General features: G+C 44.9%; 4 protein-coding genes across 8 annotated transcripts; 1 reads left to right on the plus strand and 3 right to left on the minus strand.

Moving 5' to 3' along the window:
* The first annotated feature begins 110 nt into the window (after positions 1–110).
* Positions 111–2,855, plus strand: LOC311329837 (uncharacterized protein). The gene is made up of 11 exons (XM_084461773.1): positions 111–153; positions 292–384; positions 491–704; positions 836–942; positions 1,109–1,252; positions 1,366–1,548; positions 1,627–1,866; positions 2,029–2,097; positions 2,282–2,368; positions 2,486–2,626; positions 2,700–2,855. Exons 2-11 carry the CDS (start codon positions 298–300, stop codon positions 2,808–2,810), a joined length of 1,383 nt encoding a protein of 460 aa, XP_084317899.1. The 5' UTR covers positions 111–153; positions 292–297; the 3' UTR covers positions 2,811–2,855.
* A 56-nt stretch (positions 2,856–2,911) lies between these two features.
* nasp (nuclear autoantigenic sperm protein (histone-binding)) lies at positions 2,912–9,295 on the minus strand. Of its 4 annotated transcripts, XM_084461769.1 has the most exons (15): positions 9,155–9,295; positions 8,432–8,470; positions 8,093–8,206; positions 7,518–7,598; positions 7,221–7,330; positions 6,717–7,064; positions 6,151–6,209; positions 5,932–6,008; positions 5,741–5,814; positions 5,467–5,655; positions 5,165–5,337; positions 4,196–4,273; positions 4,039–4,113; positions 3,466–3,594; positions 2,912–3,112 (listed from the first exon to the last, which is right to left on the minus strand). In XM_084461769.1, the coding sequence occupies exons 1-15, from the start codon at positions 9,187–9,189 to the stop codon at positions 3,074–3,076; spliced, it is 1,620 nt and encodes a 539-aa protein (XP_084317895.1). In that variant the 5' UTR covers positions 9,190–9,295; the 3' UTR covers positions 2,912–3,073. The 4 variants fall into 4 exon arrangements, with proteins under 4 accessions (XP_084317895.1, XP_084317896.1, XP_084317898.1 ...); XM_084461770.1 differs by lacking the exon at positions 3,466–3,594; XM_084461772.1 differs by lacking the exon at positions 6,717–7,064 and having other exon boundaries at positions 2,919–3,112.
* A 4,190-nt stretch (positions 9,296–13,485) lies between these two features.
* Positions 13,486–16,567, minus strand: akr1a1b (aldo-keto reductase family 1, member A1b (aldehyde reductase)). Its single transcript, XM_084461778.1, has 9 exons — positions 16,437–16,567; positions 15,726–15,821; positions 15,480–15,599; positions 15,176–15,327; positions 14,694–14,889; positions 14,278–14,477; positions 14,101–14,173; positions 13,899–13,985; positions 13,486–13,790 (listed from the first exon to the last, which is right to left on the minus strand). The coding sequence occupies exons 2-9, from the start codon at positions 15,804–15,806 to the stop codon at positions 13,725–13,727; spliced, it is 975 nt and encodes a 324-aa protein (XP_084317904.1). The 5' UTR covers positions 15,807–15,821; positions 16,437–16,567; the 3' UTR covers positions 13,486–13,724.
* A 654-nt stretch (positions 16,568–17,221) lies between these two features.
* Positions 17,222–25,052, minus strand: aldh9a1a.1 (aldehyde dehydrogenase 9 family, member A1a, tandem duplicate 1). 2 transcript variants are annotated; one of them, XM_084435816.1, is made up of 12 exons: positions 24,902–25,051; positions 24,295–24,465; positions 23,756–23,901; positions 23,165–23,294; positions 22,838–22,972; positions 22,452–22,648; positions 22,144–22,284; positions 21,210–21,398; positions 20,979–21,066; positions 20,592–20,733; positions 20,293–20,405; positions 17,222–17,825 (listed from the first exon to the last, which is right to left on the minus strand). In XM_084435816.1, exons 2-12 carry the CDS (start codon positions 24,434–24,436, stop codon positions 17,731–17,733), a joined length of 1,518 nt encoding a protein of 505 aa, XP_084291942.1. In that variant the 5' UTR covers positions 24,437–24,465; positions 24,902–25,051; the 3' UTR covers positions 17,222–17,730. The 2 variants fall into 2 exon arrangements, with proteins under 2 accessions (XP_084291942.1, XP_084291943.1); XM_084435817.1 differs by lacking the exon at positions 17,222–17,825 and adding an exon at positions 19,663–19,837 and having other exon boundaries at positions 24,902–25,052.
* Between the last annotated feature and the right edge of the window lie 773 nt (positions 25,053–25,825).

Consider the following 25,825-nt stretch of genomic DNA (forward strand, 5'->3'; position numbering starts at 1 on the left):
CTTGTCTGCAGTGCAATCGATCCCTCGCTTCTAAAAAAAGGACAAGAAAAAGAAGGTAAACACAGGTTGGAAATCATTGTGGACAGGGTGAGGGGGGCACCTGAGGGAGAGGGAAGCCTTCGACTGACTGGCTACAGCCAACGGACCGGAAAGGTAGGTGAGCCAGAAATGTCTCTCTCGTCTGTAATTATGGCTGTTTGGCTCTGACAGTCTACCTATGGGCAGAGTATCTGTCAAGCAGGGGTTTACAAGTCAAACGTTGCTTTCCATCCCCGCTGTTGTTCCTAAAAGGTGTTGATGTTTGGCGACTCTGGGCTGCACTGCTGCACCTCCTCTGCCCGCTCCTCCATAGAATACGGCAGCCTCATCTTTGGAGAGCAACAGGTATACCGGGCCTACAAGCCATGTGTCCACTGTGTCGCACTGTATCCTAGTGTGTTCTGTCCAATAAGAAAAGAGTTTATAGGGTCAGAGTTCCTTTCGCCATCAGATCGCTCTTGATGGTCTTGTGCCTCAAGAGGAAATGATTCTGCTCCTGCGCTTCTACCACCGGCCTGTGGGGGGCAGTGTTTCCTTCACTGGGCTGGTCAGACAGAGAGAGACCCCACCATGGGAGCAGGAGGACCTGGCAGGGCACCTGGCCGAAAGGGTGGAGCTTCTCTCAGCCTGGGCAGTAGTCAGGCTAGCACACAGTCCTACACAGGGTCAGTACCGGACTCCTCAATATCACTGTACTGAATGCTGAAAGATTATGGATGAATCCACAGTTAACAAGTATGTAATAAGGCTTATAAACTTACCATTTATATTGGTGTGATTTCTGTACACTTTACAGCCCTGAGGCAAACCACAGACCGAACAATGATTTCCTGGAACACTGGCACCCATTCAGCGCCCCTGTACCAAGCCCCGGTGCCCCCTGCCATGGCCCTCACTAACTTGGTATTTCCTTCAGTCAGAATAATCCTTCAGGATGAAAACCCTGCCCCGGTCTACTGATCTGACTGAAGGGGCGTATCAAATTATGTGTCTAAAAATATATACAAACAGACATGTAGGTGTAGCCTACTCCACCTGTAAATGTGTTTGTGTGTATTTTTCGGCTCAGCCCGAGGACTGTCTGGGGAAGCCGTTTGAGCCCTATGGAGCTGCTATGGTCAGATTGCACATCTCCAGTGGAGAAGCACCACTCTTCCCCTTCCCCCCTGAGTCACATCTCCCCTCCAACAACAACACTGAGCACTGCTTTAAGGTCCGTTCTGTCAGTCACATGAGAATGTGTAAAGAAGAATAATTCAATTTATGATCATTGTTTGAGTCAATGGACAATAATTGTCACAGATCTTTGGCTCCTCTGTATGACAGGTGTGCGTTGAGGGGGCCTTGAACCTGCCCTGGTCAGCCTTTACCCTGGGGCTGTGCTCCCTCAGTCCCCCCGGAGCCTTTTACCATGGTCCCCGCTGGGTCACGTACGACCACCCAGCACCCATCCTGAATCTGGACCTCAGCAGCAGTCAGAGTGCACCCAGATGGAGAGATGGCTTCAAGGTAGCATGACCTGCACATTGGGTGCGCTAGCAGTCTCTTCACTTGCTTGTCAACCTTTATTTCTCTCTTCTGCTGCAGTCGTTCCATGGACGAGTGGCCCACCGGCACCTCACAGCCATCATACACCTCCATTCTGTGTGTGTGAACACCCTCCAGCACCCTTTAGACCACCACGACACGCAGAGCGGAGAGGAGCAGAGAGAGAGCCCTTCCTTCAGCCTGGGGGCCCAGTGCTGGGCAGCAGCCCCAGTCTTCACTGAGGGGAACTGCAAAGCCTCCCGCTATCAGCTGCCTCTCTACCAGGGCTCTCCAACACAGGTGTGTGTAACAGGGCCAGTTGTGAAATGTAAAATATGTGTTGGGTTGTCTTAAATTTGATCAAGGGATTAGTTCAACTGACTTTTTGTTATCCTGTATTTATATGCCAATCATATATTCAGTGTAAAATGTACTATCCATTTGAACGTATTTGTATTCAAGGCTGTTCTTAACACACTGGCAAATGGAAACTGTCGAAGTGTTTTGCAGGACCTTCAACAAAATGGTCAGGTAGGTGTATCACTGAATTACACAAATTAGCACTGGCTTTAATAGTGTGACACATGACCTACAGTATGAAGTCCTTGTTTGTGGTCATAGTATATGATCATTGAACACCCATTACACTTTACCCTTTACACTGAAGGTGATTGATATGAAAGGTGCACTTTTTCCCACTATTCTTTGGTGGTAGTTGCAGTTCCTTCCTGGGGCATCTGTATTTGTCCAAGTGGCAAATGGCCTTGGGGAACAGGAGCTGGCACAATCAGACAAGATTAAGGTGAAATGTTCCTTTAAGGTTGATTTACTATTACACAACAAAAGATTAAGGGCAGGGAAACAAGTCACTGGGTAAACCCCAGGATGTGTTAATGAGCAAAGTATCCTTCCTTACTAGGATACAGACACCTCCCAGCTACCGGTGGATCAGTTGATCTCCTACAGCCCCCAGCCCACCCCCCCCTCTCAGCTCATACCCAGAACCACCCCAGTCCCAGATGAGACCTTCACCAGCCAGCTGTCATCTCGCTACCTGCAGGTAGGCCCCCCTTCTAAACCACTTCCCTATACAAGTCAGCATGGACAAATTATTTTTACATTTCCCTTTGCAGTTGGTGTACCACACTTTGGGACCACCATCACACTTCAGGGCAAGTCTCCAACCAATGGGTCCATCCACCCCACAAAATCCAGGATACACCCACCAACCATTCCTACAATAAAGCTCAACTGTCAAACGGTCATCCCAGAACGCACATCACTAGAAAATGCAATAAAATCACTAGAAGCGCTCTAAACAAAAAGTAAAGTGCAGAGAAGTTGTTGATGTTTGCAAATATTTTTATTGATTTTTTTTTACTACAAGTGTACAAAAACTGGACAAACAAGTTGTGAAAATGATATTTACAAAAACAATGTTCAATGGGAAAGGGGGTGGGTGCATGCTCTGCTGGCTGGAAGATCAGGAAGTTGTAAGGAAATGACATCACGCCGATGACTCCACCGAAGCAGACGGCTTCACAGGCTACAAGAGAAGAAAGTGCATGAGAAACCAGAATTAGCAGTACAGTGGAGAGTTCACATCTTGAGCTCCGTTTTACTACTTTAAATCCGGCACAATACAACACTCCATAACGCTAGTACTCCTGTCCCCACTCTCTTTCATAGGGGTCAATCAACAGATTAGAGAAGTGGTTTGTCCTCAGTCTGGTTCACTACGCCCCCATGTGGGTCTACATTGAACTACATTATTCAGCTCTGCAAGCATTTGAAATGACTACAGCACTCCGGTTAGGAGTCACTCGACAGTCCCAAGGCTCCCTCTGCTGCACCTGGCCCTACAGAGAATGAGTTAGTCCGTTAGTCCTATCAACTCGCCTCCTGTGCCTCTTTCTCCTGGACACCATTGCCGTTGCTGGCAGATTCTCCGCTGCCATTAACTGTAGTTTCCTGTTTGGCCTTTTTAGCATCAGTGTCCTTTTTTGGGCTCTCCTCCTCTGGTTTCCTCTGTTCAGGAACACAAACCAGAAGATAGTTGGGGGCGGGCGTTTGGCTTGGGGTAAGATTCTCACAACACCGCTTACTCCTACTGCATCTACTCTACACATCACAGCACCGCCACAAACCAGGTACTGATCACACAGACTACACAACCATTACAACACTACAGCACCAGGGGTCACTCCAATCAGGATCCCATTACAACATGCACAACACCCTACAAAAATGATTAGTGGGCAGAGTCTGAAGGGTTTCCTCCAAGCAGGAGCAAGCAAGCAATTCATGCAACACAAGCATGTTAGAATGAGACCAATGGGGGAGGACAAGACAATGAGTGGGAATAGAGAGGAGCAGTCTTGACTGAGTTATGAAAAACAGGGAAATTACACAAATTCAACACCAGGCAGGGATTAACAAGAGGTGGAGGGTGGTCGGAGTGGAGAACCTCACCTTTTTCCTGACCAGGTGGGAGATGTCGGACGCTGATGTGGAGGAAGATGCGCCGTCAGACGGCCTGACCGGGATCTGAAAGAGGCGATACATTTATACGTCAGAACTGGTATGCTACATATTTTCTAGCAGTTAATGAGGCAGAAACGGTAGTTACCTGACTGGCTGCGAATGCTGTCGAAGATGACGGTCCCCCATTTTCACCTGGGAATGCTGATGATGTAGAGGCCCCGCCCTGGAAAACATAGTAGTGGTCAGTAGAAGCAGGCTGCATACAACACCAAGAGAACTTAAGCGATCACACAAACATTGGACAAACAAATTAATGCCGTAGTAGGAAAGAGTTTTTTCCAGCTCAGGAGGCTGTCCAAGGTCAAACCTTTTTTATCACGCTGTGTTTTTGAACATGTAATACATGCTTTTATGACTTCTCGTCTCGATTACTGCAATGCTTTGTATGTTGGTGTCAGTCAGGCCTCTCTCTCTCGCCTGCAGTTAGTCCAGAGCGCTGCCGCTCGCCTGCTAACTGGTACACGTAAGCAAGAGCACATTACCCCGGTACTGGCTTCGCTCCACTGGCTTCCTGTGCGTTTTAGGATTGATTTTAAAATCTTGCTGTTTACTTTTAAGTGCCTAAATGCCTTGGCACCCATCTACCTCTCAGAGCTGCTGGAACCCTATGCTCCTTCAAGGTCCCTCAGGTCCTCTGATCAGCTTCTCCTGGTTGTCCCCAAATCCAGGCTGAAGCTCAGGGGGGATCGGGCTTTCGCAGTGGAACGAGCTGCCTCTGCATGTTAGAAAGGCCCCCACTCTGCAGGTGTTTAAATCACGCCTCAAAACACACTTATATTCTTTGGCGTTTTCCTGACATGGCCTAAGAGACTTGTCCTTTTTCATGTGACATACTGTGTATGTTTTACTATGTGTTCTTTGTGTGTTATTGTTGTTTGACTTGTACAGCAATTTGGTCAACTTTGTTGTTTTTAAATGTGCTCTATAAATAAAATGGTATGGTATGGTAAACATTGGGCTCAACTCCTTCTACCATGTGAATCGCTGAGATGTCGCAATGCACCGTTTAGACGTCATGTCCTCCCCCAACTATGCCACTGGTTTTGAGCCTCACCAGGGTCTGTTGGATGGCCTGGGAGGCAGTGCTAGCAGTCCTCTGGCTCTCCTTGGCATCCTCCACCTTCTCTGAGATGTCAGGGAGTAGCAGTTTGAGCTCCTCCAGCTCACTCCTCTCCTCCTTGGCTCCCTCCTCTCCCTCCGCCTTGTCAATCACCTCCTGGAGCATGGCTACACAGCCAGACACAGTACAAGAGATTGGGAAATGGTCTACCCATGACTGGTAATGAAGCATGGTCCATTATGGCCACTAACAAGTCTTTGGAATGGGTAGAATACCAGTACACATTGACAGCTTACCTAGGCGGCTCTCGATAACTTTGATGGAGCTGCCGTAGTGCTGGACGGCCTGGTTGTAAAGGCCTGTGTAGCACAGTGTCATGCCCAGTTGGTAGTGCGTTTCAGCCAGCAGGCGGTTGTGGGGAGGCAGGTGCTTCAGCTGCAGGGTAAGACAATCCTGGAAGTCCTCCAGTGCCTGGGAGTAATTACCTAGGGCAAGTAGAAGATCTGGCTAAACTGGGCAGACTTGGGTGAATACTGTACGGCAATTATTTTCCATAGACCAGCACCTTACCGGATTCTGCACTAACTTCTCCAAGCTTCAGATAGGCCTGTGCGGCCATCAGCTGATCCTCTACACTGGCCTTTCTGTGGACAGGGAAACAAGACAGTTCAAAGGTTATTCATTCTGAACTGCCAATATGTATTGAGCATGATCGGTACAAGTTGAGACATGAGCTGTAAGCAGAGCAAAGGTACATTTACCTTTTGAAGATGACTTTGGCAACCTCCAACATCTCCCAAGCCAACTGCAAGTTTCCAACTTCTTCCTCTTCACTCTCCTTTTAAAAAAAAAAAAAAAAAAGAAAAAAAAAAAAAGAGGGCAAGGCAAATAATTTATATAGCTATAAAGGAACTGGATCAATCCATCTATATACACACACAAAACAACCGTTTATTGGTGTTAAGTTGAGGGATGCCAACCTTGTCTTCAGCATTACCCTCTTCAGCGTCGTCATCATCATCATCGTCGTCGTCATCATCTCCTAAGGAGAACAGGATGGACAACAATAGAGTCTGCACAGTTATACTGACTCGGTCAAGTTCAACTTCACAACTGGATATTGCAAATATTCCCAATAAGAAAATAACCGATCGAAAAGTGCAGTTAAATTATTTTTTGGGCTCCAGGTGTTTTACTTAGCAACCTCAAACATCTGAGTGACGCCAGGTAAAATACCCTTAGCCCCACACCAAGCTGTGCTCTAAAAGCCCCACACCAAGCTGTGCTCTAAAAGCCCCACACCAAGCTGTGCTCTAAACAAATCTACTGCTACCCTCTTCCTCCCCAGTCTCGTTGGTCTCCATCTTTTCCTTCTCAGTCTCGTCATTCCCCTTCTGTTCTTCTGAACCATTCTCCTTTACAGCTTCCTCTCCTGGGGCAGGACTCTTCTCCACCACAGCTTCCTCACCCTTCTGTTCCTCTGAACCAGCCTCCTTTACAGATTCCTCTCCTGGGGCAGGACTCTTCTCCACCACAGCTTCATCACCCTTCTGTTCCTCTGAACCAGCCTCCTTTACAGATTCCTCTCCAGAGGCCACAGCCTCATTGGTCTCGACCTCCATCTTTTCCTCCTCAGCCTCGCCATTCCCCTTCGGTTCTTCTGATCCATTCTCCTTTACAGCTTCACCTCCAGAGGCGGGACTCTTCTCCACCCCGTTGACAGGAGCTTCAGATTTTTCAAGACCATTTTTGACAGCAGAACTGGCAGTGCCCTCTTTCTCGGTCTTAGTTTCACCCTTTTCTTCCTGCGCCTCAGTTTTTGCTCCCGCACCACAAGTATCTTTTTCTGCCATAGCGTCATAGACCTGCATTCGAAGCTCATCCCTGGTTTTCTCTGCATCACAGATGGACGAGGAAGGAAACTGAATGAGGCTTTTGGAGGAGTGAAAGTAGCGTCTCCCTTCCCAAAGCAACAGTACACACGTCAACTATCCCAGGAGCAGGGAGTGATGCATACAAACAAATGGAGATGCTGGTCATGCATACGAACCATCAAGGTTATCTGCACTCTCAATGTTAGGGTTGTCCTGCTTCTCCCCCTCTTCCGAAGACTCCTCAGGAACTCCCTCCAGAGCATTACCCAGGACTGTGTTTTCCATCCTGCAACACGAAACATGCGCAGAATGGAATCTGATAAGTGTGGCATTCACAACGGGCCAACCATTCTGTACACTCATTCTCTCAATTAGCCTGATAAACTGGACAGCACACAAATACTCAGACTTTACTTGACAGCAAACTGAAGGGGAGCTGCAAGCGTGGAGAGGCTAATTATACAGACCGTTACCTTGCAAGCTCTAGCAGAGACTTTCCACAAAGGAAGAAGGCCTCCCCACACTCATCAGCAGTGTCCCCATACCTCGCAGCCCTGGGGGTAGGAGATTAAGAAAAGAAAATGTAGAAGAGTTCAAACTGACTACCCTGTCACCTACTTAATCCAATCAAAAATGCTTTTTAAACACTTATTAAAACACCTACATGCCTTAATGTCCAAGTAGGGATGTAACAACCGGTATAGCGATAAATCGCCATTAAATTATCACTGTTTGATTTCAGCGTTTTGAAAAACTCACAAATTAAGTTAGCAGCAGCCTCCAAGCTGCATTATTTTAATGTTTATGGAAACAAAAAGTGCTGCTAACTATTTGTGGTTTTCAATATAAAACTTTGAAATGATTTCAGTGTATCGGTAGTTTGAACATTTTAACAATACCGTGACAACACATAATTGTCATAATTTTGGTCATGTGGAATTTTCTATACGTTACATCTCCATGTCCAAGTTAAATCAGAGAAAAATGTCCAGGCAGCACCTTATATACAACAATGACAATTACATCAGGGACATTTCTCCATACTCACAGCATCCCACAAGCCTCCTGGAAGACATTGACTGCTGACACCACATCCCCCATTACCAGGTGCCTCTTTCCAGTGCCAATTAACTTCTTTGCTTCTTCCATCACGTCAACAGAGCTGGAACACAAGTCAGAGACGCTCAAATCATAAATGAACCATCTAGATAGCTACATAAATATAATGAACCGTCTATCGAGCTACATAAATATAATGAACCGTCTAGCGAGCTACATAAATATAATGAACCATCTATCTAGCTACATAAATGTGTAAAAACGAACTCCAGCTCTGCTTGGATACCTAACAGGAAGGAGCCTGTATAAGTGAGGACACCTGACTGACCTGAGTACAGCAGATGATGAACAGGGCTTTTCCTCCATGCTGGAAAACAAGTACCACCATGTTCAACACATTCCCATAAGTTGATAGCTAACGTTAGATCTTTAAAATGATACAAAGGGTGAGAAAACGCCAAGCTAGCACTACCCAAGCTAGCACTATGCTATAGCACTAGCCAAGCTAGCACCATGCTATAGCACTAGCCCTTTATCCACTTCCATCAAACCAGCCGAGTGACCAGCTACAAGCAGCGGACATACATAGCGAGCCATCTAGCTTAACCCTAACCCTAACCCTAACCCTAACCAGTAATTAAAGAGCATGGTTCGGTCAAGGGCTTGTTCAGTATTTAGATATATAGATATTAGATCTACAGTATCCAGCTAACCTTGGCTAACCATGCAGCTAGCGAGCCTGAATGAGGACGTGGAACAGATCGGCTCAGTTCTGCGCTATTAGCTGCTAACAGATTCACACGGTGCATTGATCTGATCTGCATGGACGTGTCTGGCTAGCGAGCTGGCAGGAGACTACTTAGCGAGCAAGTGGGTTAGTGATCTAGTAGCTAGCTCATACTAGTGAGTGATCTAGTAGCTAGCTCATACTAGCAGGCTACTAGTGGCCTGACGCGTTTAGCTAGCTAGCATGTTTAGCATGTTTAGCATGTTTAGCTAGCTAGCATGTTGGGCTTCTCTCAGTTCAAGTCACACAAAACAAATGACTCACCTCACAGAGCTCGAGGCAGCTGTCTCCTCTGGCATGTTAACACAAGCGCGGATCAATACATATAAGAATAATCACATTAAACTGGTATCCTCGTGGGTCTGGTTGGGGGTGGGCCAGCAGGCTGCTCTTATCTAGCCTTTGTTGGCGCGTTTAAATACAGAATCAGACCCTCCTCCTGACTTCCGCTGACCTTTCAACTTCAACCGTGGAAAAACGCGGGAAGATGTATTGGTTCGGGGGCAGCAGGGATGGGGGCAGGAACATGGTCACGTGGGGGGCAGGAACATGGTCACGTGTCTCGCTTGCGTGGTATTTGTCAGGTATTTGTTGCTGCGGCAACACTAATTGCCACTCGTGACATTTTCTAAACAACGCTTCTGCTACGATCCAGACCATAATGATCCCCTCGGATCGACTGGTTGGCTCATAACTGTGATAGTCTGGCTCATAACTGTGATAGTCGGGCTCATAACTGTGATAGTCTGGCTCATAACTGTGATAGTCTGGCTCATAACTGTGATAGTCGGGCTCATAACTGTGATAGTCGGGCTCATAACTGTGATAGTCGGGCTCATAACTGTGATAGTCTGGCTCATAACTGTGATAGTCTGGCTCATAACTGTGATAGTCGGGCTCATAACTGTGATAGTCGGGCATATAGGCTCCTCAACGTGCCCCTGCTTAATCCAGCACACGTGACTGGACTAATTGAGTGCAAGAGGAAGGGACTGATTAAAGGGGGACTTTTTTATAAGGTGGTGGAGCAGTATTTTTGTTTCCACCCGGACGGTGCAAGTGGTGAGAAAGGATGCCAAATCAAGGATGTCTAATCAGCATGACCTCTAGAAGAGGTTCATTTCACCAAATAATATGGAATGCCCACTGTTCATGTGTGACTCATGCTCTACATGCTTGTTGTCCCTCTCACCTATTCAGAGCCAAGGCATGCCTGAAGGAGAGTGAGGAGGTGTAATGCACACTGGGAGATCAGCAGGACAACAACGCATCAGGGTTTGGGTATGAGCGGTGCTAATGCTGCCCCTCCAGGGTCTTCTGTATTATAACAGTGTGACGACTGACCAGGGAAGACAGCTCTGAAAAACTCCCGGGTGGAAGACAAACTGTAGTCAGTACAGCTACCAACAAATTAATATCACATACCCCATCATTGCCATTTTTCTACATTGGCTATGCTTAGGATTAATATACAACGTTAGCTGTATTATACAACCAGGGCAGATATTCTTGTTACCCATCATATTGAAAAACACATGGCATGTGTTAGAGCTGCTCTTTGTGAGATCTCACGCTGAGAGCTGTTCGCTGATGACCTGGACACCAGCCTTCAGTGCTATCAGGCACTCTGCAACGTTTCTCTTCTGCTCCGTTTCTTTATGCTCACACAAATGTGCGCACCAGCATAAAAGACATCTCTCTCACCACTGTTTTTGTGATCCAAGCTTATCTATGTGGAACTTGGTTTCATGAGTTTGCTACATGTCCTCATACACTCCCCTCTCTCTCCCCCTGACCCTCCACTTCTCTCATTCACCAGTGTTTTTTGTGCATGGCTGGAAGCCACGCAGTTAGTATAGCGTTTGTAGGGTTATCACTCCCTTACTCCCGACAAATTTGGCCTACATCTCTCTACAAGTTACTTGTGAAAAATTGTAATCAGTAACGTAATCCGATTACCACAATTTAAAAGTAAAGTAAGGGATTACTTTCAGTTACTTTTGGATTACTTTAAATAAAATGTACTGTGTATTTCACCAGATATAAAATGTACTGTATTTCACCAGAAATCCTACATTATTTATTCTTTTTCTGTCTTCTAGAGCTGACAACATAGCTAAACAGCAGTTGCCCAGCGCCCGCCCAGTTAGAGCAAGTGTTAAATCCAAGAGGTTAGGCTGCGTGTCATCTTGCCTTGGCTAGTTAATTGCAGTCTGCAAAACACGACACTCGTTGCTAACGTAGCTAACGTTAGGTGTAAACGTCGGAGCCAGCTCTAAACTCCAGCTCTAATGCATTCTAAGCAGCTGTGATTGGCGCTATTAAGCTATACAGCTTGCCAGTGGACACACAGACGTATATATTATGGATAAAGCACCCACTGACCAGTTTTCCCAGGCAGTTATAGCTCTTGAATAACGCCGACAGACACTATTGAATGAAAATAATCTGAATGGGCGCTTAGGTCTGGTTTTCCAGTTGAACATTAGTGCTATACTGTAGAAGCCTACTGCTAGCTAATTTAGCTGTCAGTGGAAGTAAGGTTAAGGTTAAGTACCCTAACGTTTGTCATTAGCTAATGTTAACTTACCTGCAAATGCTCTTTCAGGTTGGACGTTGAGTCCTTGGCCATCGAGAGGGTTTTGTTGGCTGGGAGGCATAGTTTACACTGTGCTGTAATATTGTTGTGGTTCTGTGACAGGTAAATAAAAAAAAATGCTGGTATTTCCAGGATTTTAATGCACATTGCGGTATTTCTGCCATGATGCCCGTGCTGCTCGCTGTCTGTCTGGCAGCTGTGGTCCAATGAGCACATCAGTGGGAATCTTGTTGGCGCGCTGCGCGCAATTGGTATTAGCCTACTACTTTTTTTCTTCTTTTTTTAAGGCTATTTTGTAAAACTGATGAGGAGGCGAGGGGTGATTGTAATCACGCCTGTAATCCCCGTTAATAAGCAAATGTAACTGTAATCTAGATGACATATTTTAAATTGTACTGTAACAGATTTTTTTGTAATCTGATTACGTAACGGCGTTACATGTAATCCGTTACTCCCCAACCCTGATTGGAACTGATTTGTCCAGGCGACAAGACCTAACTTAATTTATCAGACATTATTTCATGTCGTTTCAATTCACAGCTACAGTATTTCAGTGGCATGACTAGCTTCCGTCCTACCAGTCCTGAACAGAAACAAGACAGCCACGTCCATAAGCCAGGCTGGACCTGGCCTGGTGTATACATTCCTTGGTTAGTGGCTGAAAGAAAGACGGACACTAGAGGTGGTCAGTATTTACCAACATCCAAAGGCTCTAGCTCATACTTGGTGGTCTTAGATTTTTCGATTGTAACTGATCTTATGTAGCCTTATTCGCTGGGCCATTGAGAGTGGGTGTCCACAGTGACTTTACATTAGTCATTTAGCAGATGCTTTTATCCAAAGCGACTAACAATAATTGCATTTAACGTAGGAAGAGCCAATGTACTACCACTTGCCAGAACTCACAAGTGCATCTTCTTTCTAAAACAAGTGACTAAGAGCATAAGTGACTTTGAAGTGTCTATGGATAAGTGACTGCATGCAAGCATTAGTAGGCTATAAGCCAAAGAGAAGACAGTCCTCTAGCTGCGGTCTTTAGGAGACACGTTTCACATTCACACCCATCCTTTACCTCGGAGGTGCAGTGCACAGAGGGTATTGCGTTTTTCTTGGCGATTAACCTACAATTAATAAAGAAACGAATAACAATAATGAACCTATTTTGCAATTAGGAGCCTTTTGATTAACATATCAACACAGGCACTCAAGGGAGCAGCATTTGGGCTCTCCACATTATTGGGAAACATCCTACTGGACTTTGAGGTGTGTGGTTCCAGAAATAGTCGACCATGTTGTTCACTCCCGGAAATGTCTCTGAAAGGAAGGTTATGATGGAGGGCATGGGAAGATCAGGGCTGGCAGGTTCAGGTTTAAAGGAAGGTTATGATGGAGGGCATGGGAAGATCAGGGCAGGTTCAGGTTTAAAGGGCATATTAGAGTGTGGTGGGCATGGACAGCGGATTGTCTGGATCCTGTAGAAGATGGCGGTAGCCTAATGCAACGCTTGGGATGCAAGCTGCTGTTAAACCTCACAGAAGAAGAACGCAAGTTAGCTATAAGCTCTACTCCATTAAGAGTTGGACCTTGAGGCAATGAGCTCACCTCAAGGACCAATGTCAGAAGCCTACTCATTAGATATTTAGCCATAAATACACCATTTTACTAACGATAACAATATTGATTGGGGTAGTGATGTAAAAATGGCTCTCTGTTGCTATCTTGTTTGCTGAATTAATGTGAAAACCTGTTCGATAACATATCTCACATTCTGGGGGGTTAGCCAAGTTAGCTAAATATGACCTACTTTTAGATTTGTAGCTAGCACTACACAACAATGTGACCTCTCTGCTAATGTAGATAACGTTACCATAATAAACAGTTGTGAGTTGTGTTCCCATGGTACATGACATTATTGGGGGAGAAACTATTCATGAATGTAATCTTCTAATGTTTCTAATAAAGGTATACAAACAATGAGGCCTTTGCAAGGGCAGTAACAAAAATGTTTAATAAGAAGGATATGGATGGATATGACCCAACCCCCCAAAAACTCTACTTCTCAATCTGTCCTATGACCAATAATCTGAAATGTCATCTATGAAGGTCACATATTTCAAAGACCTCTCAAATTAGTGATTAAAAAAAAAGATCAAGCCTTCTGAAAATGGGTTAATCTTGGAGGGTGTTGAGAGGGAGGGGTTCCCAAGGCACAAGCGGGAGTGGTAGTGTGAGGGGTCAGTAGGGGTCATTGAAGGGGTAGTGGGGATGTCCAGCATCCCTGGGGACAGACTTCCCATCAACCTGCAGGAACAAACGATGCACCACTTATTATTACCTTGTCAGACAGTTGGTTTCTGTAACAAATAACTACTATTATTGACCACTAGAGGGGGCTCTAAGGCCACTTACTGTGATGGTTGGCACTATGTAGCGCCAGCCTTTGTTCAATTCCATTATACTTTTCATTTCCTCTGCTTCAAGGGTGAAGTCAAACACCTTGATGATAAATCGGTAAAGAATCATACATACAAGATTCCCTCAACAAGCATACTACTTTGCAGTCAAACAAACAAGCATTGCAACAGTTCTTGAAACACTTGACAACACTCACCAGGATATTCTCCTTGATACGGGCCTCAGTCACACTTTTAGGGATTGTCACCACTCCTCGCTGCGTCTGCCATCTGTTGAAAGAAACCAAGTTGATCTGAGCGATGCACTTTTGTGTAGCGATGCACTTTTGTGTAGCCTCTAGTGAAAAAGTCTTCAGCAGCAGTATTATTGTGACCTTAAAATGATTTGTGCAGGGGACTTGCTGTATTTCTTAGCCATGGTGGCAATGGCTGGCTCGTCTAGTAGAACAGGCTCGTCAGGGTGCTTCCATGCCCGATCTGGGGATCCCAGTGGGCTGTATGCTGTCATCACAAGACCCCGGTCTCGACAATGTGCCAGCAACTCCACCTGAGCAAGGTACGGATGGCTCTCCACCTTCAGAAGCATGCGCACACATGCACGCACCCATGCGCGCGCGCACACACACACACACACACACACACACACACACACACACACACACACACACACACACACACACAGTGTTGCTCATTCAGTGTAATTGAATGTAATTCAGCAGAGTGGGACTCAATTGCCTGTAACAGGGTCAGCATAGGAATAAACGACATATTAAGACCCTTCTCTCCTTACCTGAAGCACGGTGGGTTTGATGCTGGCAATCGAAAGAATATCGTCAATCTGTCGGCTGTTGAAGTTTGAGAGACCAATGGCTCGGACCAGACCCTTCTCAACCAGCTTCTCCATGGCAGCCCATGTCAGCTTGTAGTCAATATCATCATACAGTATAGTGCCATCTTCCTTCTTTGGGAAAGGAACATCACCTTGTCTATGGGAAGGGAAGGGGAGGACATGATCCTGAAACTGAACACCAGTGTAGCCTGTACATTAAGAAATCCAAGCCAATCTAGGTTGTGTGCAGTTTGACATTCATAGACACTAAACGTGATAAGTCATAGTTGTAAGTGATGAGTCTTAGTTGGAGATGTAATTTAGAAAACGATACTATTGGTTGCGTGGTGTGAAGGCAATGGTGATTTGGAAGTATGGATGACAAGGAAGTATGATTGACGCTATAGTATTAATCTCTTTCCCCATGCACTGTAGATGCTCACTGGAATGCATAGGGCCAGTGGATGAGGTAGAGATCCAGGTATTCGAGCTTCAGGTCCTTCAGGGTCTTGAGCAGGGAGGGCTCCACATCCTCTGGGTGATGCCGGGTATTCCATAGTTTCGATGTGATAAACACGTCTTCTCGCCTTAGTGCCTATACACAAGTAGACCATGATTAAAATATCAGCAAAAGACACACAAGGAGAGAGAACACACACACTCAGTGAAGAGAACCATTATGCATTAAGACAAGCCCTCCTTGGTATAAGGCTGATAAAATTTAAAAAAAACTGTTGGTGGGCTTACCTTATCAGGCCCAAGTGTCTCCTGAAGGGCCTCTCCAATCTCAACCTCATTGCCGTAGATAACAGCACAGTCGATGTGACGATACCCTGACTGCAAGGCCCAAATCACAGCCTGTTTCACCTGTAATGCAGCCAAGCATGTCAACCACTGAAAGCTGAGCACCAGTCTTGATAACATACTAATCAGGAGGAACAACTGTTGTCATCCTTATCAGACAACAACATGAGGATGAAACAGGTACACTACCTTCCCTGGCTCACTCTTCCATGTTCCTAGCCCAATAAGGGGCATCTTCCGCCCTGTGTTGAGAACTGCAAAGTCATTCATATTTCTCAGGTGTACCTGCAGGAAAGAACAAGTGACATTCACATGCAGAACTTCCTGGGTTTAACCAGCCATGTATCCATTTACACCCTGGGCAGACTGTATAGTCGATCTGGAACCAAGGAGGCTATTTGCCAGCCAATCACACAATTGTCATTAATGTCAATTAAAACAAAATGACAGGCTCAGTATAACACACTGGCTAAATGAGAAAACTAGCTAAACAACGAGTACTTAGCACAACAGCATGACATATGCATAGTTAGCCCTGGTCCAGGTGGGGATACTATTCGCTTTACCCGTTATAGTCCCGATAGTATCCGACCTGGACCAGGACTAATGAGCCAATCTGGCTGAACAGAAACGCGGCTGTCACGCTAGCTAGCAGCTGTTTTAGCCCAGGGAAACGATTTGGTTATTTGTGCTTGATATGTATCTGTGTCCATCATCAGCTACCTCCAGAAATGGTATTACAAGCTAGCCAAGTCACCTGTCTTCCATTCACATGGGACGTTATGCGACATGTATTTGCGAGCAGAGATTGAATGCCCTGCATGAACTAGCACTAGCATCATCACAACTAGCCAATCCCATGGATTCCATCTGGAACATTATATATTTAAACCCACTTACTGTAGATCAAATGAGCAAAAACAGATGCAGTTTTTTCGGTCTAGTTTCCCTGCACAGCACATATAGCCACAGGAATTTTATTTTTCCAGTTTTCTGTTCGAAAAATCTGACTTCATTTTGCTGACACTTCCGTTTCCGGGATGTGAGGGGAGGCATCATGTGATGGGGCCATGGGAGGGGGTTTAATGCTGTATTGGGTGGGTTTAATATGGGGCCATGGGAGGGGTTTAATGCTGTATTGGGTGGGTTTAATATGGGGCCATGGGAGGGGGTTTAATGCTGTATTGGGTGGGTTTAATATGGGGCCATGGGATGGGGTTTAATGCTGTATTGGGTGGGTTTAATATGTGGCAGCATTCTTAGTAAAGTTGGATGATTTCTATCCCATCCTATTCCATTCTTCTTCGTTGATGTAGTGTAAAGTTTAATTCCAGCATGAACATAAGACATTCTTTGATTGTGCCTGATCATAAACCAGACAAGTGAAAATCAAAATGGCCAATAGATGCGCATAAATGGCAACGAAGAATTGGTATGAAGGTTACCGTTTGATCTCTCTAAAATAAGCATTACCTTAATATTATCTCTACCAACAGGACACCCACCCCTTCCCCCTATTGTGTCTACATGTTATCAATAGTAGAAGTTGAGTTTAATATATTGTGTTTTGTAGTATGGAATTGTTCACACACCTGTATATTGCTACTGGTTGACATACCACCTCAGTAGTCTGGGCTGCATGCCGTCAAAGGCAACAGACATTGACACATATAACATTATCAAAGTCACACTGAGTTGATTGTGTGTGATACACAATCATTTTTATTCAGAAGAGTGTGGAACAAGTTACATGGTACAAATTGAAGGCATTTCAACAATCGGGCAAAGAGGTCCAACAATATGTAGCCCTTTCTCATAACGTATTGAGTTTTGTTTGTTCATATGGGCGGAGAGTACTGGCAGGCTAGCCAGATGTATAGAGGATCAGGATGACTGGAAACGCCGCTGGAGGGCTTGTCTGAGGATGACCTAGAGAGAGTGACTACCATCATCTGCCTCAAGCAGTCACTACATGACTTTCTTGTATTCTTAGGGAGTGCAAACTAGTCTCTTCCTGTCAGTACCATGTCAGTGATATTCTTGATAACACTGCTATGAATGCTACATAATACAGTCACAAAATCTAAAGGAATGGAAATAATAAATCATAATGACCCTTTAAAACATGAGTGTAGTGCAACAAAGTGTAAAGGGTGAAGGATGATTCCTCTGGGTTCAAAACTGTTACAGGAGTTTAGAAGAGGCTATCCACATCTCCCATCTCCACAACCACCGTCTTCAGCTGGGTGTAGTACTCGATGGTCACCTGGCCATTCTCTCTGCCAAAGCCTGAAAACAGAAGGGATGTCAATAAGAGCTACCAATTAATCTCTTGGAAAAAAATGTTTTGTTGCTGCCAGAGCCGGCCCACCCTATAAGCAAAGTAAGCGGCTGCTTAGAGCCCCGCCCCCTCCCCGTGGCCCCAGCTCGCTTGCTTTCACTTTCAGTCATTACTCCTCAAACTAACCAGTCATTACTCCTCAAACTAACCAGTCATTACTCCTCAAACTAACCAGTCATTACTCCTCAAACTAACCAGCAGCAGAAGTGCGCACTGCTGCGCTTTACTTCAGCTCCCATGTTAACGAATGCTGCTGTTCTCAGCGGGGGCGAGCGTGAGGACAGGCCGCAGGCGTGAATCCATTTTCCCGCTTGGGGCTGAATTTTCTGCGCGTCCGCATGCGCAATCTCATAGAAATACATTGGGGATTTTTACAATATATTCATCATATCACTACATATATATAATGTTTTTTTAATCTAATATTATTATATAATAAAAGCACCAATATCATCTCCACATGCTTGCATCCTACCATCCAGTCAGACGTCACCACACGCTGTCAACAAATCCTCTCTCGCCTCCCAGACCTCATTACTCTCACCCAGAAGACATGAATGACATCAGACTGATAATTGAAGTTGAAAAACGAAGAGAGTTATATGATCTAACTACTGAGTTTTACAGAAACAACACACAGCGATAAAGCGCGCTATCGGCTGTGCGCTCTGAACCAGTATCTGGTGGGTTCGGTTCCTCTGAACCAGTATCTGGTGGGTTCGGTTCCTCTGAACCAGTATCTGGTGGGTTCGGTTCCGCTCAAATCCGCCCGCGCAAACAGCGTCTGTTGTGTTTGCGTGACTGGTGAGTTCTGTTGTGTTTGCGTGTGACTGGTGAGTTCTGTTGTGTTAGAGCGTGACTGGTGAGTTCTGTTGTGTTAGAGCGTGACTGGTGAGTTCTGTTGTGTTTGAGCGTGACTGGTGAGTTCTGTTGTGTTTGAGCGTGACTGGTGAGTTCTGTTGTGTTTGCGTGACTGGTGAGTTCTGTTGTGTTTGAGCGTGACTGGTGAGTTCTGTTGTGTTTGCGTGACTGGTGAGTTCTGTTGTGTTTGCGTGACTGGTGAGTTCTGTTGTATTTGCGTGACTGGTGAGTTCTGTTGTGTTTGCGTGACTGGTGAGTTCTGTTGTGTTTGCGTGTGACTGGTGAGTTCTGTTGTGTTTGCGTGACTGGTGAGTTCTGTTGTGTTTGCGTGACTGGTGAGTTCGAGGCGTTGGCCGCCCTGTGAGCCAGCGTGTCCACATGGATTTATCTGAGCAGCGCTGAAAAAAAGAAAAAAGAAAATCGAGGACAGCAAGCACTAGGTAATGTTCAGTGGTCTGTATTTCTATCAGATGATGGACATTTAGGATTTAGCGACACAAGTGTGTCTTTTAGAGATACATTTGTTAATAGTTGTGGTTGCTCCTACTGGCGTTAGCTAAGCTAGCCATCTTGCTGCTAGCTAATTGTTTTCTTGTTCATTTTGTTTACATTTGAATGACTGAATGGTCTAGGATTTGAATTACATCAGGCTGGTTTGTTTTTGCACTACTGTTCATTGGACAGTTGCACAGTTCACTGCATGGCCGTTGGCCAATTATGTTTATTGTTTACTTGTTTTACACTACTCTTACTGCATAATTCATTGCATGGCCATTGGCCAATCTAAGTGATCCAAGTGGTTTTGCACTTGATTTGTTGCTGTATGTTGTTTTGCAGTTCATCCATACTTTATCTTGATAGATAATGTGTAAAAAATAAATATAAACATCAAACTACAATTTTCTGTAGAATGCTTTATCTTTCTGTTACATCACAAGTAGATGTTTTAATACTGCAGGTTTGGAGCCTCCTAGTGGACAAACAGTTATTGTCAGTTTCAAAGTGCTCAGTGCTGTGCTGTATGGTCCTGTCTGTCCTATGGTCCTGTCTGTCCTATGGTCCTGTCTGTCCTATGGTCCTGTCTGTCCTATGGTCCTGTCTGTTGGAAGTGAAAAACGACTTAAAGGGAGAGCAGGTGGGGAGAAAAGGAGAAAATACTGAATGAGATCACAATAGGTAATGCTAATGTTAATTTAAAATGAGATATTCCTCTAAATCTGGCTAAAAAACATCCAAATATATATATATTCCCCCCCCCCCCCCCGGCGGCGTCCAAGGGGCCCCAAACCAATATCCTGCTGAGGGCCTCCAGATGGACAGGGCTGTCGTGCAAGGCATGTTGGTTTTTCTAAATACTGGCATCTCTAACCATGCAATTCAGTTTCTTCACCTTATTGCTCAAATAATACTTTTTAAATATGTTAATTGTAAACACGAGACAATTACATGTCCTTAGAGGCTACAAAGTCATAGAGAGTTTGTCTCTCCAGGAATATGACACATACTGTAGGCCTTGACCACTATTCAGTTGAATGATTGATTATGACACCTCACCTGACATCTTGTATCCTCCAAAGGGCACCTCCACAGGACTAATGTTGTAATTGTTTATGAAGCAGGTTCCAGCCTCGAGTTTCTCAGCCACTCTGTGGGCCCGGGATATATCCCTACAACGACAGATGAGTAAGAGTTTGAAGTTATAACAAGTTAGATAGAATGGTGGGAAGAGAAGATTATTGAGTAAGAACTGACCCAAACTTGACAATGGCATGGAAAAAGAACAAGGTTCCCATGTGGGTGAGATGTTTAGATGTGTTAGGGTTAGGGTTAGATGCGTGTGTGGGGGGCAGTACCTGGTGAAGACTCCAGAGGCCAGGCCAAACGTAGTGTTGTTGGCCCTCCGCAACACTTCCTCCTCAGTGTCGAAGGGCAGCACGGACATCACAGGGCCGAAGATCTCCTCCTTCACACAGGTCAAGTCATCACTGCAGTTATCTGTGTTGTGAGAAATGAAGAGGATACCATTCAAAAAAGAGATAAAACAGGCCAAGCATAATACATGGATCTTGATCTGAGCACAACTTACATTGAGTGAATGCATAAGAGATTTAAGAATACAACATTGCACTAGACAGAATAGGTCTATACTATATATAATACTATCAACGCATGTGGAAAATGAACCTTCAAATGAAAGAGCTATTCCATGGCGGAAAAGGCTGACAGGAGAGGAGACTCACCAAGGACACAGGGTGACATGAAGTAGCCGCCTTTCAGTTTGGGGTCGCTGGGGACAAATGGTTCCCCACCACAAAGTACTTTAGCACCCTAAAACAACAGAAAGGCATTGGTCGATATGATCAGTACATGACGAATCTGAAAGCATTAAATAATGCTGTCTCTCAAACTTGTTGATACATATACCTCACTGATTAGAATCCCTTCTTATAACCTCATGTTTCATACTGTACCTCTTTCTTGGCTTGACTGACGAATCCCAGCACCTTCTCAAGGTGTGGCTTGCTGATCAACGCCCCCATGCGTGTTGCCTCCAGCAGGGGGTCTCCCACAGGGATGGCCTTAGTCCTTTTGACCACCTCCTCCAGGAACTGGGGCATGACCTTCCTCTGCACAAACACTCTAGTACCGTTGCAGCATACCTACATAGGCAACACAACACATGTATTTGGTCAGTAAAATGATGGGCTTGACTCAAAGTACAGGAGCTTTGGGGTACATCTTTAAATGTTCAATTTACAGTTGATGATGATGCTCATGATGATTCAACATCAGATTCATGCACAGACAAGCTAAGATATTGCATTACAATGTTTCCCTAGGATTGTTTCTGGCCGAGTGGTTGCCTCCAAGCAACATCCAGTACAGGCTTAACAAATATGTCCTCCAAGAGCTACTATAGTCAGCCACTATACAGAATAAAGCCAGAAGTCATAATATTTTAGCTTAAATAATCACCAGAACCACTACAATGTTTCATGAGCAACACAGCAGCTTTTATTTCATGATCAACAGCCTTGACTTTATTCCTGGGGACCTGTCACCACTTTATTCTGAATCAGAATTTAATCTGAAATCATTTAGTTGTGAACGTCAATCATGCCATAAGAAAAAGTTGATATTTGAATTTAGTGATGGGCCTGCACTGGGCTAAGGAGTTGTCCCGCTGTGTTTATATAATCACTCTGGTCAGGCCTTTGGTGGCGGACCATAAGGAATCGAGTGAGGCAGGCCAGCACATACTTAGTCAGCCTAACTTTCCTGCTCCTGGACTAACGTGAAAAGTTTCTCTCAGACAGGGTGGCCCCTTTGTTGGCCAATGGTAGGGAACAACACTACATTACAGACTTGCTGCACAGAATCAAAACGAAAACCTCAACGCCTTACCTCTCCCTGAGACAAGAAGTTAGCCATAAGCGCCCCCTTCACAGCATTCTCCATCTCACTGTCCTCGAAGATGATGAGGGGTGATTTTCCACCTAACTCCAGTGTCACAGGCTTTACCCCCTTTGCAGACATTTCCATAATCTGAGTGGAGAGAATAGTTGTTATTTCATATGTTGGTAATTTTATACAATTTATGCAATACTCTTGTTACTCAAGGCCCAGTGAATTAATTCAACTGACAACATACAGTTAGAGTTTGTGTGCTCCAAAATATATATCTTTTTTTTCATCTTTAATTTTCCCTGTACCTTTTTGCCAGTAGGGACACTGCCAGTGAAGGAGACTTTGGCCACTGTGGGGTGGTGGCAGAGCAAGGTGCCAGTCTCTGCTCCGCCTTGCACCACGTTGAAGAGCCCATCTGGTACCCCTGCCTCTTTGTAGATCTCAGCCAGAATGACGGCAGTCACAGGAGTCATTGGAGAAGGCTTAAAAACCATGGCGTTTCCTAGGAAGAATGAAAGAGAGGGAGAGAAAAAAAACACACTACTTAATTTACCTCAGAAAATAATCTCCCCAATAATCTGAATGTCCAGAGGGCACTTCCCAAAATATGATAAAATACGACTGCATTAGTGTGAAATGTGTGGCAAGAAGATTGCACTGGACAACACAATAGAGGTCTCGGCCTACTCACCACAAGCCAGGGCAGGTGCAGACTTCCAGGCTGCAATCTGGAAGGGGTAGTTCCAGGCACCGATGCCCACACAGACACCGAGAGGTTCCCGTCTGGTGTAGGCAAAGGAACCCCCTGGGAGTTGGATGTGCTGACCTTAAGAGAACAACATAAACAGCTATGAATGAATTGCAAGCATGGGATATTCATTCTTTATTATACAACAAAACAACCCATTTTATATCATGCAATTCAACTAAGTCTAGAAAAACTCATATTGGGCTTCTGAACAAAGCATCACATCCTTCCCCCACATTCTTTCCATCTCACCCATTTCTGAGCGCTCACCTGCAAGTGTGGCCGCCATGCCAGCATAGTACTCTATGCACTGCCAGGCGATATCGATGTCCACTTGCGCCTCAGTGATCGACTTGCCATTGTTGATCACCTCCAACTTGGCAATATTGTCTCTTCTCTCCTGTTAACAGCAACAACGTATTGCATTGTGACAGATTGAAAATGAGAAATTACTAACCAAAAATCTTGTTTCATGCAAATCCAATTGGTGCAAATGAATGAAATGGGTACTTGAGTTTGAACTTTTAATGAGTAACTGGGATTGCGTAGTTGCTCAAGGTCTATCATGTTGCGTAACGTTGTGGAAAAGGTTTCACGTCATTCAGGTTCATACTATCTGAAGAGTATTTCAAAATAGATGTACATTGGAAATCTTATTGGGAAATGTGTAAAGATTTCTTAATTTGCCAGGTCTTGCAATTCACTATACACTAAGCCTCCAGACAATCATATGCTTCCCACTATTCAGAGAAATAAAAAATAGATTTATGAAAAGCACAACATTTATGTACCATCTACTCTGTATCACAGTGAGACAAGATGTGGGGAATTCTTGCCAACTAAAAGCATGTGATGCCTCACCCTGATGATACGAGCAGCCTCAAGCAATACACGGGCCCTCTCCATGCCTGCCATCTTGCTCCATTTAAGGTACGCTCCCTGGGCACTCTGCATGGCCTGGTCCACCTCCTCGGTCCCACAAGGCACCATGTTACACAGAACACGCCCTGCACACATGGAGTACATGCAGTATAAGAGTTTATAACAAAGCATAGAGGTTGACATAGTTGAATTGAGTTGAATGAAAAACTTTTGGGGAAAATGATGATGAAAAATCGTACATAATGATGCATGTTGTATATAATGATGTATGTTTTACATGGCATGAATCATGACATGAAGTGAAAACATTAAACATGTAAAGATCAAGTTTAAGTAGTTGTTGTTTAACCAACTGTATATTAATACACGCTGTTACCCAAAAACGTTATGCAATAAGGCAATAAAAGTAATTGACTAAGAACTTGACATTCCATGACCTGGACTGACCCAGCGTGCCTCGTGGTGACTGTTTGGACGAGGTGAACTAGTCTAGAGAACACGTTATTCACACTACAAACCAGTTGCAGGTTCGAAGACAGGCTCGACGTTTTTCCCATCCTTGGGTTGAACTCTGCTCCCACCCCAGTAACAGAGTGGTTCTGTCACCTCGACAGTTCCTGTTGAAGCACTAGGCATTGACTGGAGGAGTGGTTGAGCCATATTATCTGGTAGGTTGCAGCGTCAAATTCCTATTAGAGAAACAGACAACGTTATATCAGCTTGCTAAATCAAGACTGAAGATCTGTATAAAAATAGACAAACATGAGCATTGTCGTCTAACTAGAAGACTTCAGAAATAGGCTACTTAAAAGACTAAAGTCTGACACCAGTCGATTTTTAGATCACAGATAAGATTTTGCAAAGAGTGGGATCATGCAGGTTCATTTGCACAAGCCAAGACTTTCCCTAACCCTAACCCACTAGCCGAGCTCTCTGCCCTGCTCCACACCGGGATGGAAGTCGAACCCATTAATGACAAACGCAACGAGCACAATCAATTTCGCGTTAAAATTCAAAACTGCTGTGGGTCACTTTTTGCGAAGTGTAAAACGCATAGACGTTACAATAAAATGCAACAGCTCACCTCTATGCAACAACATACATTTATAGTCATGCGCACCTTACCGTTTGTCTTGGCGATACCAGCAGAGTGGGAAAAGTGGAAAGTGACGGAGCCCTTTTAAAAGTTAGGCTTCGTGCTGGTTCAAGCCAAAGAACAGTCACAAGAGAAGTGACAGGTGAACGCCCTCTTTCGGCAATATGCGGGCTATAGGGAACCGGACCAGACCGGTTTATTTTATAGGCCTACTGTATGAGATGTACAAGAGCCCACCACTAGGAGCACACCACAGTTCATTCAGGGGAAATTGTACCTCCCAGCTCCCTTGAGTTTAGACATGTGGTGCTTCTTTAGCTTGTTTAATCCTGGTTTTAAATCTGAGCATTTTCATTGGTTGAGGTCGAATTATGCACAATCTCCCGAGCCTGGAGGTGTGCAGTTCCTGGAAGAATGGTAGTTTACAGCATCACCCTCTCAGCAGAGCAGATGCCATGCTGCAATCTGCATCTGTACCAGATGGAGATGGAGGAGGTGAGGATGGACTCGATGGCATAGAAGTGTATCATCATTCATTGTCTTTGGCAGGTTGAAAATTGAAATTCTTCAGCTGTCTCAGGATCCTTTGCTGTACGTTCTTGGTGAGGGAGCTGACCATCCTTCCCACCAGGGGTCTTGGGAGATGATGGAAACAGAAGGACTCCATAGAGTAAACATAGTTTTTGGCTAGGTCACAAGTGTCCAACTATCACCAATTTGATCATGTCCAGAGGTAGGGTGTCTGTGGGTGTTCTATTGACATGTTTACAGGGCGTACAAATGCCCAAGCTGTTGTTAGCAAAGTGGCTCTACTAGAACACAAGTTTCATTGATGAGCTGTCCATTAAATATTTGCAAGGGTGATTGTTTATGTTAAGTGCATATGTGCATTAATTGGTCTGACCAGCCATCTTGTCATCTTCAACATGAGATGGTCCTCCATAGTCAGAGCT

Source organism: Borostomias antarcticus (assembly GCF_949987555.1).
Source record: "Borostomias antarcticus genome assembly, chromosome: 3".
NCBI lineage: Eukaryota > Metazoa > Chordata > Actinopteri > Stomiiformes > Stomiidae > Borostomias > Borostomias antarcticus.

Bases quoted from the DNA above. Each gene is read 5' to 3' on its own strand.
- LOC311329837 (XM_084461773.1), top strand. From the start codon at position 298: ATGTTTGGCGACTCTGGGCTGCACTGCTGCACCTCCTCTGCCCGCTCC. The intron at 2,098-2,281 runs GTAGGTGTATCA...CTTTGGTGGTAG, and splicing joins ACCTTCAACAAAATGGTCAG to TTGCAGTTCCTTCCTGGGGC. The intron at 2,627-2,699 runs GTAGGCCCCCCT...TTCCCTTTGCAG, and splicing joins TGTCATCTCGCTACCTGCAG to TTGGTGTACCACACTTTGGG.
- nasp (XM_084461769.1), bottom strand. From the start codon at position 9,189: ATGCCAGAGGAGACAGCTGCCTCGAGCTCTGTGAG. The intron at 7,599-8,092 runs GTGAGTATGGAG...TCCTACCCCCAG, and splicing joins CAGGAGGCTTGTGGGATGCT to GGCTGCGAGGTATGGGGACA. The intron at 6,210-6,716 runs GTGATGAAGCTG...TCTCCTTAGGAG, and splicing joins TGGTTCAGAGGAACAGAAGG to ATGATGACGACGACGATGAT.
- akr1a1b (XM_084461778.1), bottom strand. From the start codon at position 15,806: ATGAATGACTTTGCAGTTCTCAACACAGGGCGGAAGATGCCCCTTATT. The intron at 13,986-14,100 runs GTGAGTGTTGTC...TTTATCATCAAG, and splicing joins GTATCAAGGAGAATATCCTG to GTGTTTGACTTCACCCTTGA. The intron at 13,791-13,898 runs GTAAGTGGCCTT...TTGTTCCTGCAG, and splicing joins ACATAGTGCCAACCATCACA to GTTGATGGGAAGTCTGTCCC.
- aldh9a1a.1 (XM_084435816.1), bottom strand. From the start codon at position 24,436: ATGGCTCAACCACTCCTCCAGTCAATGCCTAGTGCTTCAACAGGAACT. The intron at 23,902-24,294 runs GTTTGTAGTGTG...CCATGTGTGCAG, and splicing joins TGTCTTCGAACCTGCAACTG to GGCGTGTTCTGTGTAACATG. The intron at 23,295-23,755 runs GTGAGGCATCAC...TGCTGTTAACAG, and splicing joins AGGCTGCTCGTATCATCAGG to GAGAGAAGAGACAATATTGC.